This window comes from Pagrus pagrus, assembly GCF_965226575.1.
Source record: "Pagrus pagrus genome assembly, chromosome: 7".
Classification (NCBI taxonomy): Eukaryota; Metazoa; Chordata; class Actinopteri; order Spariformes; family Sparidae; genus Pagrus; species Pagrus pagrus.
Genome location: NC_140191.1, coordinates 4,257,339 through 4,269,729, shown reverse-complemented (window position 1 = coordinate 4,269,729; position 12,391 = coordinate 4,257,339). Strand labels below are relative to the sequence as shown.

Here is a 12,391-nt window from a genome sequence, read left to right as displayed (position 1 = left end):
TGTGTTACATCATTACAGTCCAAACTCAGCGCACACGTAGACAGGAGGGTGGACCAAATAACAGCAGATGTTATAATGCAGCCCTGTGATAAAACTACCTTTCTGAAGTCAAGCTGTTGGGGATCAGCAGCGTGGGATCATGGGAGTTGTTGTCTTTATTTGAAGTATGTATTACAGTGTTATTCATGTTATCTTTAGTCTTGTTTGCCCACTTCCTTCCTCACTCACTGACTCTCTTCAAGTTCAAGCGTCAGGCAACCGAATGAAAACGCACCGTTACCTCGAGTAAAATTCAGGATTTCTCCGGGTTTGAACACTGTCGGGAACGTTTGGGACAATCTCGGCACACAACTCAAAATATCTTAAAAAAGGTCATGAACGTGAAGCGGTAATCGCCTGGAAATAGCAGCAAACAGACAGGACCGCCTCTTTATGGAGGTCTCTGCCCTGATTGGATAAAGTGTGCAGGGATAGCAGAGAACGGTAACTGTTGGGATATAGAGAAGAAAAAATATTGCTTGCGGCAGCGTTAACAAGAGCTGAATGGAGGAAGTGTCTGCCACAATAATCATTACGAGGAGCGCTAACGTTGTCTGCCGAGTGCCGTCCTATAAAAGACGCTCGAGTGTGGCTAATAGTAGCATATTAACACAGTCTGCAGGCTCTCTGGGTAAATGAGCTGACTAGTCAGCTGGTGCAAACTATGACTATTGCTAAATGCAGCTTTGGCTCAGGCGCTAGAGCGTGAATGGCATACTGTATGTTGTAGAGCACTGTGAGCAGTCAGTAGACTGGAAAAGTGCTTCATACATTGAGTCCTTTTTACTTTTAAAGTGGGTTTTTACAGCCAAACAATGTTGTGTTGCTCAGCGTTATATATTTGGTACAGTCAGCTGTGCTGTGTGTGGAAGTAAATTGCTGTGAAGGTCATATCTGCACTGACAAGTTTATTTTTTATCTGTAAAATGACCCGTTCGTATATACAGTAAGTCTCGTTCACAGTTCAATAACCAACTTAACTGATCCTTATCAAAAATATGTGATTATCATATATGTGTATGTTATAACAGGAAATCATCCGACCTATCTGCATCAGCAAGCTTGAATCAGTGCGTTCAGCTCTGCCTGACGACACAAACAACTTCCAAACCTCTACACACACGTACAGATGCTGATATAGGTCGACAGCACACAAACACACACACACAGGATGCTCTCTCCACAGACAGCTATAACCTCACACAACCCTCCCCCTGCTCATTCACACACACACACACACACACACACACACACAGAGTCACCAGCCTCCTCTGAACCGGCGAGCTCTTCACAGACGAGGGTTTTTGGGCGGCGAGTGGGCGGCTGGGAGCGAGAGGCAGCCCTGGTTTACAGGTCAAGCCTGCAGCTTTACAAGGGAAATCTCCAGAGCCACTATAAATACCACTGTGAGCTTTAAGGGTGCAGTATATCACACCACTGGGTTTGAAGGACCACAAACCGACCTAGTTTTTGTAGTTTTTTTGTAGTCCCCCTCCTTCTCCCAACTGTACAGTCGCATGAGCCTGAATACAATTAAATGTGAATTTCCCCTCCTCCATTTCAAGTGACTGTTAATTGATTGGCCCGACTTCAAAACACGCCCCCCCCCCCCTCTCCGAAACAAAGAGCTGGCCGTTCACCTCACGCGTCAGACTCATATATCATTAAAGTACCTCAAAGTTTCAGGGTGGGTTTTTTCTTTTTCTTCCTTTGCTGTAGTTCTGAGCAAAGGGTACAAATACGTCAGGAACCAATTCAAGTAAATTGTGAGGTTTTTCAACGAGCCCCACCTGCGAGCAAGACATTTATTCGGCTCAAACTGATGTACTGCGACTTGAAATGAGGCCTAATGATTCGTTTAAGGAGACGGCTGCATAAAACTTACAGTGCTGTCGAAGTGACACGGCCGTGCAGCATGTGCAGCATAAATCAAGACTTCTTTTTTTTTAACGCTCTGAAGCTGATTGGACATGCTCTTCGTATCGGACATTATAATTCATTTGGTTTTTATTCCGCTTTATGGTGGGAAAAAGAAAAAGGTGGGAAAGGCCTCGAGTTGTCTTTTGAACACCTGAGCGGAGCAGATGTGGAGTCAGAGGACAATAAAAAAAGCGGCGATTCAGCGCTCACGTGCAAATCTCATCAGCCAGCTCTAGTTAGCGGCAGACGGCACTAATTGGTTCCAGAAGTGTTGCTCTCGTTCACACTGGCTGAGATGGCGAGCGGCGAGGGCGGGCAGAAAGAGGGGAGAGAGGGGGGAAAAAAAAAAAAAAAGAGGCAGTCGAGGGGAGGGAGGGCAAGTAATGAGAGGTCAGCCGCCATCTACAGTCGGGCTGCCAGAGCCAGAGAGGCTCGCCAATTTTATGGTCAATTGGGCGACGCATCTGGACTCATAGATCACAGGACCGCGGGGCTGGACTTAGCACCCAGCTCACACACACCAAACAGACCACACAACACACACAATCACAGCCAAACAGGCTACACACACACACACACACACACACACACACACACACATACACACACCAGGGAAACATGATGCTGTCAAGGAGTCTTATGAGGATTTTTACATACATGGTTCCTACAGAGAATAATTTTATAATTTAAATATTTAAGTATGTTATACTGTCCACTGCAGCAGTAACTTATCAACTTATCAACATAATATAACATTTTTTACCTGTTTCTGAGATTTAATTGACCAAACAGCTAATTTTAAGTTTAACCAACAATAAAAATACTTGTTAGTTTCGGCCCTAACGGAGATTCAAGTGTATCTGTACGATCTCAGTCTTGTCATACAGTTGTTTACAGCTGTTGTAAACTTTTGAACATTCATTAGATTTTCACGCTCTTAGATTAATTACAGGTTTCAACATATCTCACTGCTGATTAACTGAATTCTCTTGGGTCTTGGGTATTTTCTAGAATAAATTGTAATTGTAATTGAAACAAGGCTGTTTTGAAGAGTTTGTGGAAAGTTGAGTCAAAGTCATTTTCTTGACAAGAGATGTTCTGATTCCAGCCTCTTAAATGTGAATATTTTCTGGTTTGTTTACTCGTAGCTGACAGTAAACTGAATATCTTTGAGTTGTGGTCAAAGTGAGACATCAGGACGTCCCCTCGGGCTTTGGAAAACACTGATTTCATCACTTTCTGACATGTTATAAACCAATCAATTGATAAACAGAGAAAATAAACAGATTATCATCTGTGTATATCACTTTATACATGGAAACTATTCTTCATATTTCCTTTATTTACACTTGACCCATTAACTCTCCACAGTGACCAACACCTAGAAGAGTTTTTTCATATGTCCTCAAGGTAAAAAGCAAACAGCACATGAAGTAATTGGCCCAAATGCAGCTCCACATCCACTCAGTGCTCATGAGCTACTAGCAGGCTAATTAGCTCGTTTGATTATGTGTTGACTTTGTGTTCGCTCTGTTAAACTGTTAGAAAATGTGGAGACAGTTTCAAAGTTGCACACACTGTACTCTGGACACAAATTGGTTTTCTGGTTCACGCTCAACAATATTTTAATGGAGGGAAGCAAAGAGGAGGCCAGACTCAGCGTCAACCCCAAATGAACAAACAATTTTCCACAGTATGTCATTATATGAGAAATTACAGGGAGGAATTGTATTAATTGGGTTGAAAGCAGTTTTAAATGGAAGTTCAGATCGTGATCTCACTTCAGGGCTATATTTAGAAAGTATGTAATAAAGTTTGAGTCTTGAAATGAGGAGAAACAATTTATAATCCTGAAAAGAAGATGATGGGATCAAAGGCTCAAGGGAGATTCTTTAGTCTGCTGCTGTTTCTGAGGTCAGGAACGAACTCAGAAGGGACGAGAAGTCCTTAAAGTATTCAGAAAACATTTAAATCTACAATTTCATGACAACAGATCATACAAGCCACTAAATGGAACTTGAGCTGAGGCTGTTTTACCAAATCCTGAATTCTTGGAACAAAACATTAGTTTCAGATGGAGGAATTATCCCAAACTGTATGCGAGTCACACTCACAACCACAGCGCTGTTGATTATTATTATGTTTTTTGTTGCTGTAGCACTGCAACATATTTCTCTCATATGTGCACACTATTAATCAATCACGAACCTTGGCTTTTGTTTCAGCTGTCAATATCAGCAGCTGAAACAACAGTTCTGCTGTCGCTGATAATTGTTAATTCCACAAGTTGGCCAAATTACAAATTAAACTCTTGGCTGTTGTCTAGTTAGTGCGTAATTGTTTATACTCAGTCGAAGATGATTTCCTTGAGGAGAGGCACCACTCTGTATCATTTTGATGATTGACAAAACACAGAGTAGACAATCTACAGCAGCGTGTGGTTCTGGTTCCCTGGTGATTGCCCTGAGACTAGTTCACAACACTATTTCTGAGATTTATTTGCCTTACCCAAACCTCCACTCACTAGGTAAGCATAATCAGAAGTGAATGTACATAAGAATGAGTGTTTCAGAAAAATTGTGCATTGGTTGTCTGGTGAGAACGGGCTGTGCTGGTGTTGTTTCTGCGGTTGGTTTGAAAAACGAAACAGCCAGTGACAGAGCTGATACAGCAGGTTGTGAGCTATAGTTGCCCCGGTAAACACACCAACCACTTTGGCTGCAGTGTCTCTGTGCACGTTCGGTAGAGTGAGCGGGCCAGAACCAGGAGCGAGGCTGAAGAGGTTGGTGTGTTTACCGGGGAACTACAGCTCATACACAGCTGTATCAGAACCACAAGGAAAACAGACCAGAGCTACTGTGTGAGTTAACACAGAGGTTAACTGAGGTGGGATCTGTAATAATGCGTGGTCTTACCTCTGTGGGCACAGCCAGAGAAGGCAGCAGGGGCTTCATATGGCCATACCTCAGCATTGTTACCATGATGACACAGCGTAGCATCTCCAAGAAAGCAGCTGTTGGCCTGAACATGAAAATAGACACAACACAACACTGAGGTTTTTATGACATTTCAGCTTGATACCTTCACCCTTACTGTCCTTCTAGCCTTCACCTCCAGGATGAATGTTGCTGTGATGATGTAAGAAAAGTTTTTAGTGGGAGAAGCTTCAATTTCCAGAGCTGACTGAGTTCACAAACATCTGCTACATGGCAGATATGGCAGCATTGTTTACTCGTGACCTTTTTGTCTCAGCTTTGGATAGAAGTCAAGAAAAAAAGACATTTCTGTCGACCACATAGTGAAACAACTAACTTTATTCCTATCAGTCATCTGATGTATAAATATAGTGTTTGAAAAATTGTGACAGTTGTCTCAGGAAGTCCTTTCATATTGTCACAGCAGTAGCTCAAAACCAAAAGATCAGACAAGGTTTGTTGATATATGTTTGTTCTTCTTCTTTCCTGTCCTGTCAGCCACGGTTTGATCCTCCAGATTCATCTTGCGACCACTGACATAAATAATCAGAGCCTTCTCTCATGCCTCTTAGTAGAGCTGCACAATGTGACAAAAACATAAAAATCATATTATTTTGACAGATGGGAAGACGGCTATATGATTCATCACAATTTTTTATTTTCACTGAAGAAAAATATTAAAATTGTGATGACGTGACATTTGTTGTCAAACAGAAGATTTGTAGGTCTAGACATCTCGACAGCAGTACTTCATTATAACGCTGTTTCGTCTCAAATATCACCTTTTAGCCCCAAAAAAAATGCAGCTTCCTTGATTTGAATTGTGCAGCCCTACTACAGTAAACTCTGTCTACCTCCACATTTTGCCACTGTCTCTTTAAATATCCAAACGCTCCCACAAAATCAATACATGAACAAATGTCTGTACTCTACCTCTGATCCATAATGTAGCCCAGGGCGGTGAGAGTGAGCAGAATGTAGCCGGTCATCCCCAGAATGGTTAACTGGGACAGCATCTGGGATCAACATACGTGCCATGAGAAATGCGGTCGGGAAGAAATACATTAGAATCTAAACCTTAAATTAATATCATGGCTGGTTAAGTTACGATCACAGGAGACCTTACTGGGAGAGCAGTCATAAACCGCACTGCCGTTGGACTGTTTACTTGGCACTGCCAACCAAAACATGTCTGACCTTGAGAATAAGTGTACTGGCACGCACAGCATCCTGCAGCAAACGCAATCCGCCTCTTACTTTACACTGACATGCCTAGTTTACACAGACGCTCTAATCATCCCAGATGGGTCTTGACAGGGGACTTGACCACAGTGGAAGAGACTTCAGTTTGAATCCCGATAGCCCCTCGACGGAGCCAAAACAACCAACATCGGGGCAGAAATCCCATGCAGATTCTCTCTGACCTTTTCTGAAGGGACACACAAACCAGAATCACACAAACACACAAAGCACATGATGTACGATCTAATTCGTGTTCTCTAACCTACGGCCTTGGCTGAGGGCAGCAGCTGGAAGCACGGTGTCTCCTGAGGATGTCGCGGGCTGTCAGCTTAGGTTTATATTTCTCCGACACTCAATACAGAGCCTCACAGCCAACTCTCGCTGACTGCTCCCATACTGTACAGACCCCAGAAGGCCATATATAGCAAACATAAAATCAACCCATCAACAGGATGCAGTAAAACCGTACGTCTTCATGTTTATCCAATGCTCGTAATCCATAAAGGAACTATATTATCTGAGCCCTCGCATGGGAACGTGGAGGGATGATATGATTATGTTTTCCGTGAATCAAACGGAGGGAATTCTGGCCTCCGTCCATCTACCAGAGAGGAGGAACAAGAGTCATCCAAGACTGTCAAAGTGTATTAAAGCTGAATGATCATCTTTGTATTATAGTTCAAAGGCTAAAGACACAGTTATTTTTAGCAACAGGTGTAATGAGCGGAGAATTATTTTGGTATCAAAGGTTATGTGAACTTATCTGCGTGTAATAACCCTGCTGGCTCGGCAGCCGAGACGTTACGCCCGAGAGAAAACCCTCCGCCAATCCCTCAGCGTCGTCAGGTTTGAGTCACGTTCACAGAACTCGTTTTAAAAAACAAGAAGGGGAAATGTTCGGTGACTCATTCATCGTGCTAATTTTTAATGTGATCAGGTGTTCAAGCTGCAGCAATCACAGCAGAGGACAGAAATGAAAGTTAACATCTGGTGGCAGTCGACTGATTGTGTTATTCTGTTGTCCCCTGAGACGGAGCAGATTAACTCATTATTCAGGCCATTACTGCAGCTGTTATGATGATGAAGTTCATAAGAGCTCGTTGGACAGTTTCCACTGAGAAAAATACACCAGAAATGTTACTTCAGTGAGTGACAATGATGACACATATCCTGCTCTAAAAGCCTGATTCATAAAGAGGTGGGAGGCTCCGGTTCTTCTCACTTTGCATGTTAGCAAATTCAGAATTAGTGCATCTTTACAAAAACACAAATCAGTTTGATCATCAAGTATCTTGTATTTGTACTGTATTGAACTTAACGCAGGTTGGAAAGAATTTGAAAACTGCATTTTGTTTCTATTTTCATTTTGCACAGTGTCCTAACTTTTCTCGAATAAGCTTTTTTGCAACAACAGTTTATACAAAACTCAAATGCATGAATGGAAACTGCATTTCTTTCTTTCTTAAAATACACATGTGAATGGGTTCGTTGAAAAAGATCAACAGGCATTATTTCTGATTATGATTGAGTCCAATCACATTTGTGTCACATCTGCGCCGTATTGTCCGGCTCACTGGCGTTGACAGTAAACGCTGACTCACTGGTGTTGATTTTATACAAATAAGCTCAAATATGGTCATTTTGTGCAATTACATGAAGCTGTTTTCACATGTGAACTCCAGACTAGAATTTCTGCCTTGCGGTTGTATGACTCTGCAGACCAGTCGTGTTGCTGTTCCTGAACTATGGAGCTGAACAATGGGAAGAACATTTTCTGCAGAATGGTATGATGTCAATCATAATTCCCTTGAGGCGTTCATGAGACATCGAATTCAGAATAATTGGATGGACAACCCGAAAAAATGCCTCTGGCCTCAGCTATTACTGTGCGCGAAGCATTAAAAATGTCCACAGAGACAGGTCTGGACATTATCCGGAGTTGCCCTTTAACAAAAGATTGTCTGCGTCAGATGCGCTCTAACCTACTGGAAATGGTTTATGTGAGGCATGGCGACTGAGGACAGCATGCAGGAGGAGGAGGAGGACTCATCTGACTGTTTATACGTTGATTTCAATACTACATTTATTTGGACGTATCTGCAATATCAGCTAAAGGGCGGAAAGCGATACAGGCGGGCCGAAAAGGGTACGAAGACGCTTCACCCCATGCAATGTCAGAGTAAAGTCCGCTCAAAGTCCAGGCCAACTGATTCAGACATTTGCGTCCACACACAGCGCCACTGGATAATGTGCGGACAAATTCAGGGTCACATGCCGTCAGAAAAGACGTCTGACAATAAAAAAATGCCCCTCATCATAAAAACACTAATGGAGAGTTGCTGTGAGATGAGATTTTATGACTTGGTTCCTCCCCCTCGCTCCCTCCTCTAATAGTAACTGTTTGGCAAACCTATAATAAAGCGTACACGTTGGCCCGCTGATGATGTAATTGAAGAGTAGCTTCACGTGTTTGAAATAACCATGTTTTCATGGCTCTGAATTAGCGCACAGCCCATAAATTGTCCGGCAGTGTATCATCAATTGTCAGGCTAAATAAGCGCCTAGCGAACATGTGGGTATAAATACATAACAGTGACATGATTTATTGTTGAGCCAGAGAGCTCACTTTGTTATTTTCCCTCCAAGTCCTGATTGCTGCATCCTGAAGGCTATTTGGGTTGGGAAATGGTTGACTCGACAATTAAGGCGTTTGTGTTCACTGCTGGACCACCAGCTGTCGTTTCATTCGACAAGAGGGAGGGGAACCCTCGACCCTGGAGGGGAGATGTGTGTGTGTGTGTGTGTGTGTGTGTGTGTGTGTGTGTGTGTTTGAGGGGAGGACCACAACTGAAGGAGCACCACGGAGGTAGCCATCACAAAAAGACAGACCATTTTATTTGGGAGTTTGAAGGGACTGGGCGTGACAGCACTTTTTGGCTAACCAAAACTATGCCGAGGGAAAAAAGGCTTCCAAAGATAACTGCTGAGGAGACCTGGTGCCTTTTTTTTCTGCAACAGGAGGAGGAAGGGGGTCTTTTGGCTCCTCGAGTGGAAAATAATAGACAAAGGTTGTTTTAAAGGGGAACGCCGATCAGTCATTCTGTCATGATGTTAGACCGAGCTAGTCTTTTCCTGCTGGCTAAGTAGAGGACTCAGCTCCACCATGGACCAGCCACAACAAACTGCATAATTGAGTGAAATAATGTTGGCAAACAAACACGCAGCACTCGGTCTTAAATCAAGAGCCCTGGACCACCGTGTCGTACTTTATATGAGGGATTACAGTAGCCTAAACAGCCCAGTAGCCAGTGTGTGATCAGATGTCAGAAACGTAAAGGCTCTTCCTTCCTTCAGAGTTACAGTCGAGGTGCACAAACAACGTAAACCCTGTCGTCTTCACAGTTTCCTTCATGTGACAGATACGTACCATCTTGCTTTCGAACACATCGTGGTAAATCGCCAGCACCAGCAGGAAGTGTACCACCACGTAAACTTGTAAATGCAGCGGCCAGCTGGGATCATGAGGCACTTCCTTTCCGGTGACCTGCACATGGAAAATAAAACATGCTTAATTCCCCGATCCCTAATTATTTTTGTGAGTGGAGTCATTTTCTGGACGGATTCTCACACCAGGCAGCACAGTGACGTAACTGAAGTTTGCAGCAACATGTTCAGATACTTCACAGAGAAGCTGCACTGCAGTGTGAGCTTCTACACTAACTGTGCTAATAATCAATGGTCATTTTTAATGATTAAATACCAAGTTACATTACTGTTTCAGTGCACTGATCTTGTTTAAGACAATTAAGTTTATTGTTACATTCCTGCCTCCATTAAATATCATGTTTGATAATCACATTTCAGCCATCTATTCCACCCATCCATGGATCCATCTGTCCGTTCATCCATTCATCCATCCATCCATCTGTCCGTCCATTCGCGATTCATCCGTCCACCCATCAATCCATCAATCCATCCATTCATCCATCCTTTCCATCCATCCATCCGTCTATTTGCGATTCATCCATCTATCCATCCATCCATCCATCCATTCATCCATCCATCCATTCATCCATCTGTCCGTCCATCTGCCGATTCCTCCATCCGTCCATCCATCCATCCATTCATCCATCCATCCATTCATCCATCCATCCATCCATTCATCCATCTGTCCGTCCATCTGCTGATTCATCCATCCGTCCATCCATCCATCCATCCATCCATTTATCTATCCATCCGTCCATCCGCCGATTCATCCGTCCATCCATCAATCCATCCATTCATCCATCCTTTCATCCATCCATGCATCCATCCATCCATCCATTCATCCATCCATTCATCCGTCCATGCATCCATCCATCCATCCCTCCGTCCATTATATGTGTTTTTTTTTTAATTAGCTGCTTCTCCACAATCTTTCCGAGTGACCTCCTTCAGTAACCCTGGTTTGGAGTTGCTGCCATAAACTATATCTGCCTATCAAGGACATTTTAGATCCAAGACACTTAAGTCCTGGATGGTTTGGCGACACCTGTGGTTGCAGATGGTAACTGTATGTATGTATTAATTACACAGGTACTAGAGTTTAATTTCAAATGACGCGTGTCTACCATTGTGGGCATCCATCCCACCTCAAGAGGCTTCTCCGTTAGAAAAGCAACAGGTGTGTATGTTTACAATGTAGACAAACAAACTGTGAGGTCACATTGTTTTAATTAAGAGGACGAAAGATGCAAAAACTAAACTTCCTCCTATAAATGCCTGTCACTGACTGTGGTCGTTCAAATTAAGTTCAGAATGTTGAACTTGAACTTTAAGAGACACTAAGAGGACGATAAAGGCAGCATCAGGACAGGAATTAGAAAAAAGATATAATGTTAATGACAAAAGCAACTGAAAACAAAAGTGAGCCAGTGAATGTTTGGGCCTTTAAAAAGGAAAAAAATGCCATCATTTCACTCCTTAAACTCATAAAGTGAAATCTTCAGGCCTCTCTTGATGACCTTTCGACCTCTCGTGTGTTTATTTTCTTCATAGCCAAAAAGACCATTTGTTATTTTGGACTCATACAGGCTGAATTTCAAAAGCGGTGGAAATTAATTTGTTCTGTTCCATCTGCAAAGTCATCCAGGATTTATTGGGTGCAGCGGTTTCCCCCAAACACAGAGGAACATATGAGTCCTTCTGCAAGAATTCCCTGAGTCATTTGACCTGTTTTCGTCTCAATGTGCTTCTCGACGATAACTAATCGGGCCTGAGGGCTTCGTGATGAAACTGCAACCTTTTTGGGAATGAAGTGCACAAATCCAGCCAATCATGGATGCCTGTCTCATTCAGGGGGTTTCCCAGGATCCCAGGAACCAAACCACCACATGTGGGTTCCCCCCGCATCCCATCCCCAACCCTGTAGGTATTCCAGCTCGCTGCTCTGCTTTTTCTCAAAGAGCTGAAACACGTTGAACTCTGCCTTCTCCTTCACTCCCCTCTCCTTCCTTTCTTTACCTCAGTGGCAGATATCGACACGCAGCCGTCTAACACGAAGCCTTTCAAGATATTTCGGTTTCGCTCCGGTTCTGTCTGGGTTTAGAAATCACCCCGCTGGGTTTAAAGGGGCCAATTTAATTGTAAAGGCAAAGGGGAGTTTTTTTTTTTTTTTAAGTGTGAAGCATGAGGGAACTAAATATGTGACACCATCAGCGTTATTTCAAAGCTAACCGCCGGGGCATTCAACTGGAGCCGCTGTTTCTTTCTGCGCACACACACACACATGCACGTTTACACTCGACTGCATGCGGTTTTAATCCCGCAGACTGCGTTTAAAGACGGTGAAAATGAACTTATTGTGTTCCCTCTACAAAGGCTTTGCAGCTTTTTATTTGAAGTGGCAGTTTCTTGTAAAACTTGTAGAATATGTGGATCCTTCAATAAGGAATGCTCTGAGTCATTTAGGCTTTTGTGTTTTGTGCGTGTGTCAAACTGACGGGTAATGAAGCCTGAGGGCTTTATTGTGAGAATGTGCCTCCTGTAGCAGTGTTCGTTTTGTCAGCGAGGGTCAGTCCTGTGTCGAAATGTCCTTTTCCAGTTTTTTAACATATTCAGTCACCTTATCTGTTTGTTCATATGTCAAGCTGTAGTTGACTAACATTCTGAGAAGTCGTGTCTTAGTCTAAGAAACTAAAACTACTTTAGTTTTAGTCAATGAAAGTTTTAGTCAT

The 12,391-nt window shown here is 43.0% G+C and overlaps 1 protein-coding gene across 1 annotated transcript in view; it reads right to left on the bottom strand.

Annotated features, from left to right (window-relative positions):
* Positions 1-12,391, bottom strand: part of agmo (alkylglycerol monooxygenase) — a 51,433-nt gene that overhangs the window by 12,406 nt on the left and 26,636 nt on the right. Inside the window, exons 10-12 of the mRNA XM_084356321.1 lie at positions 9,604-9,720; positions 5,868-5,950; positions 4,875-4,980 (exon numbers count right to left, since the gene is read on the bottom strand). Of these exons, the coding sequence (XP_084212447.1) occupies positions 4,875-4,980; positions 5,868-5,950; positions 9,604-9,720 (306 nt within the window). The remainder of the gene's footprint in view (positions 1-4,874; positions 4,981-5,867; positions 5,951-9,603; positions 9,721-12,391) is intronic.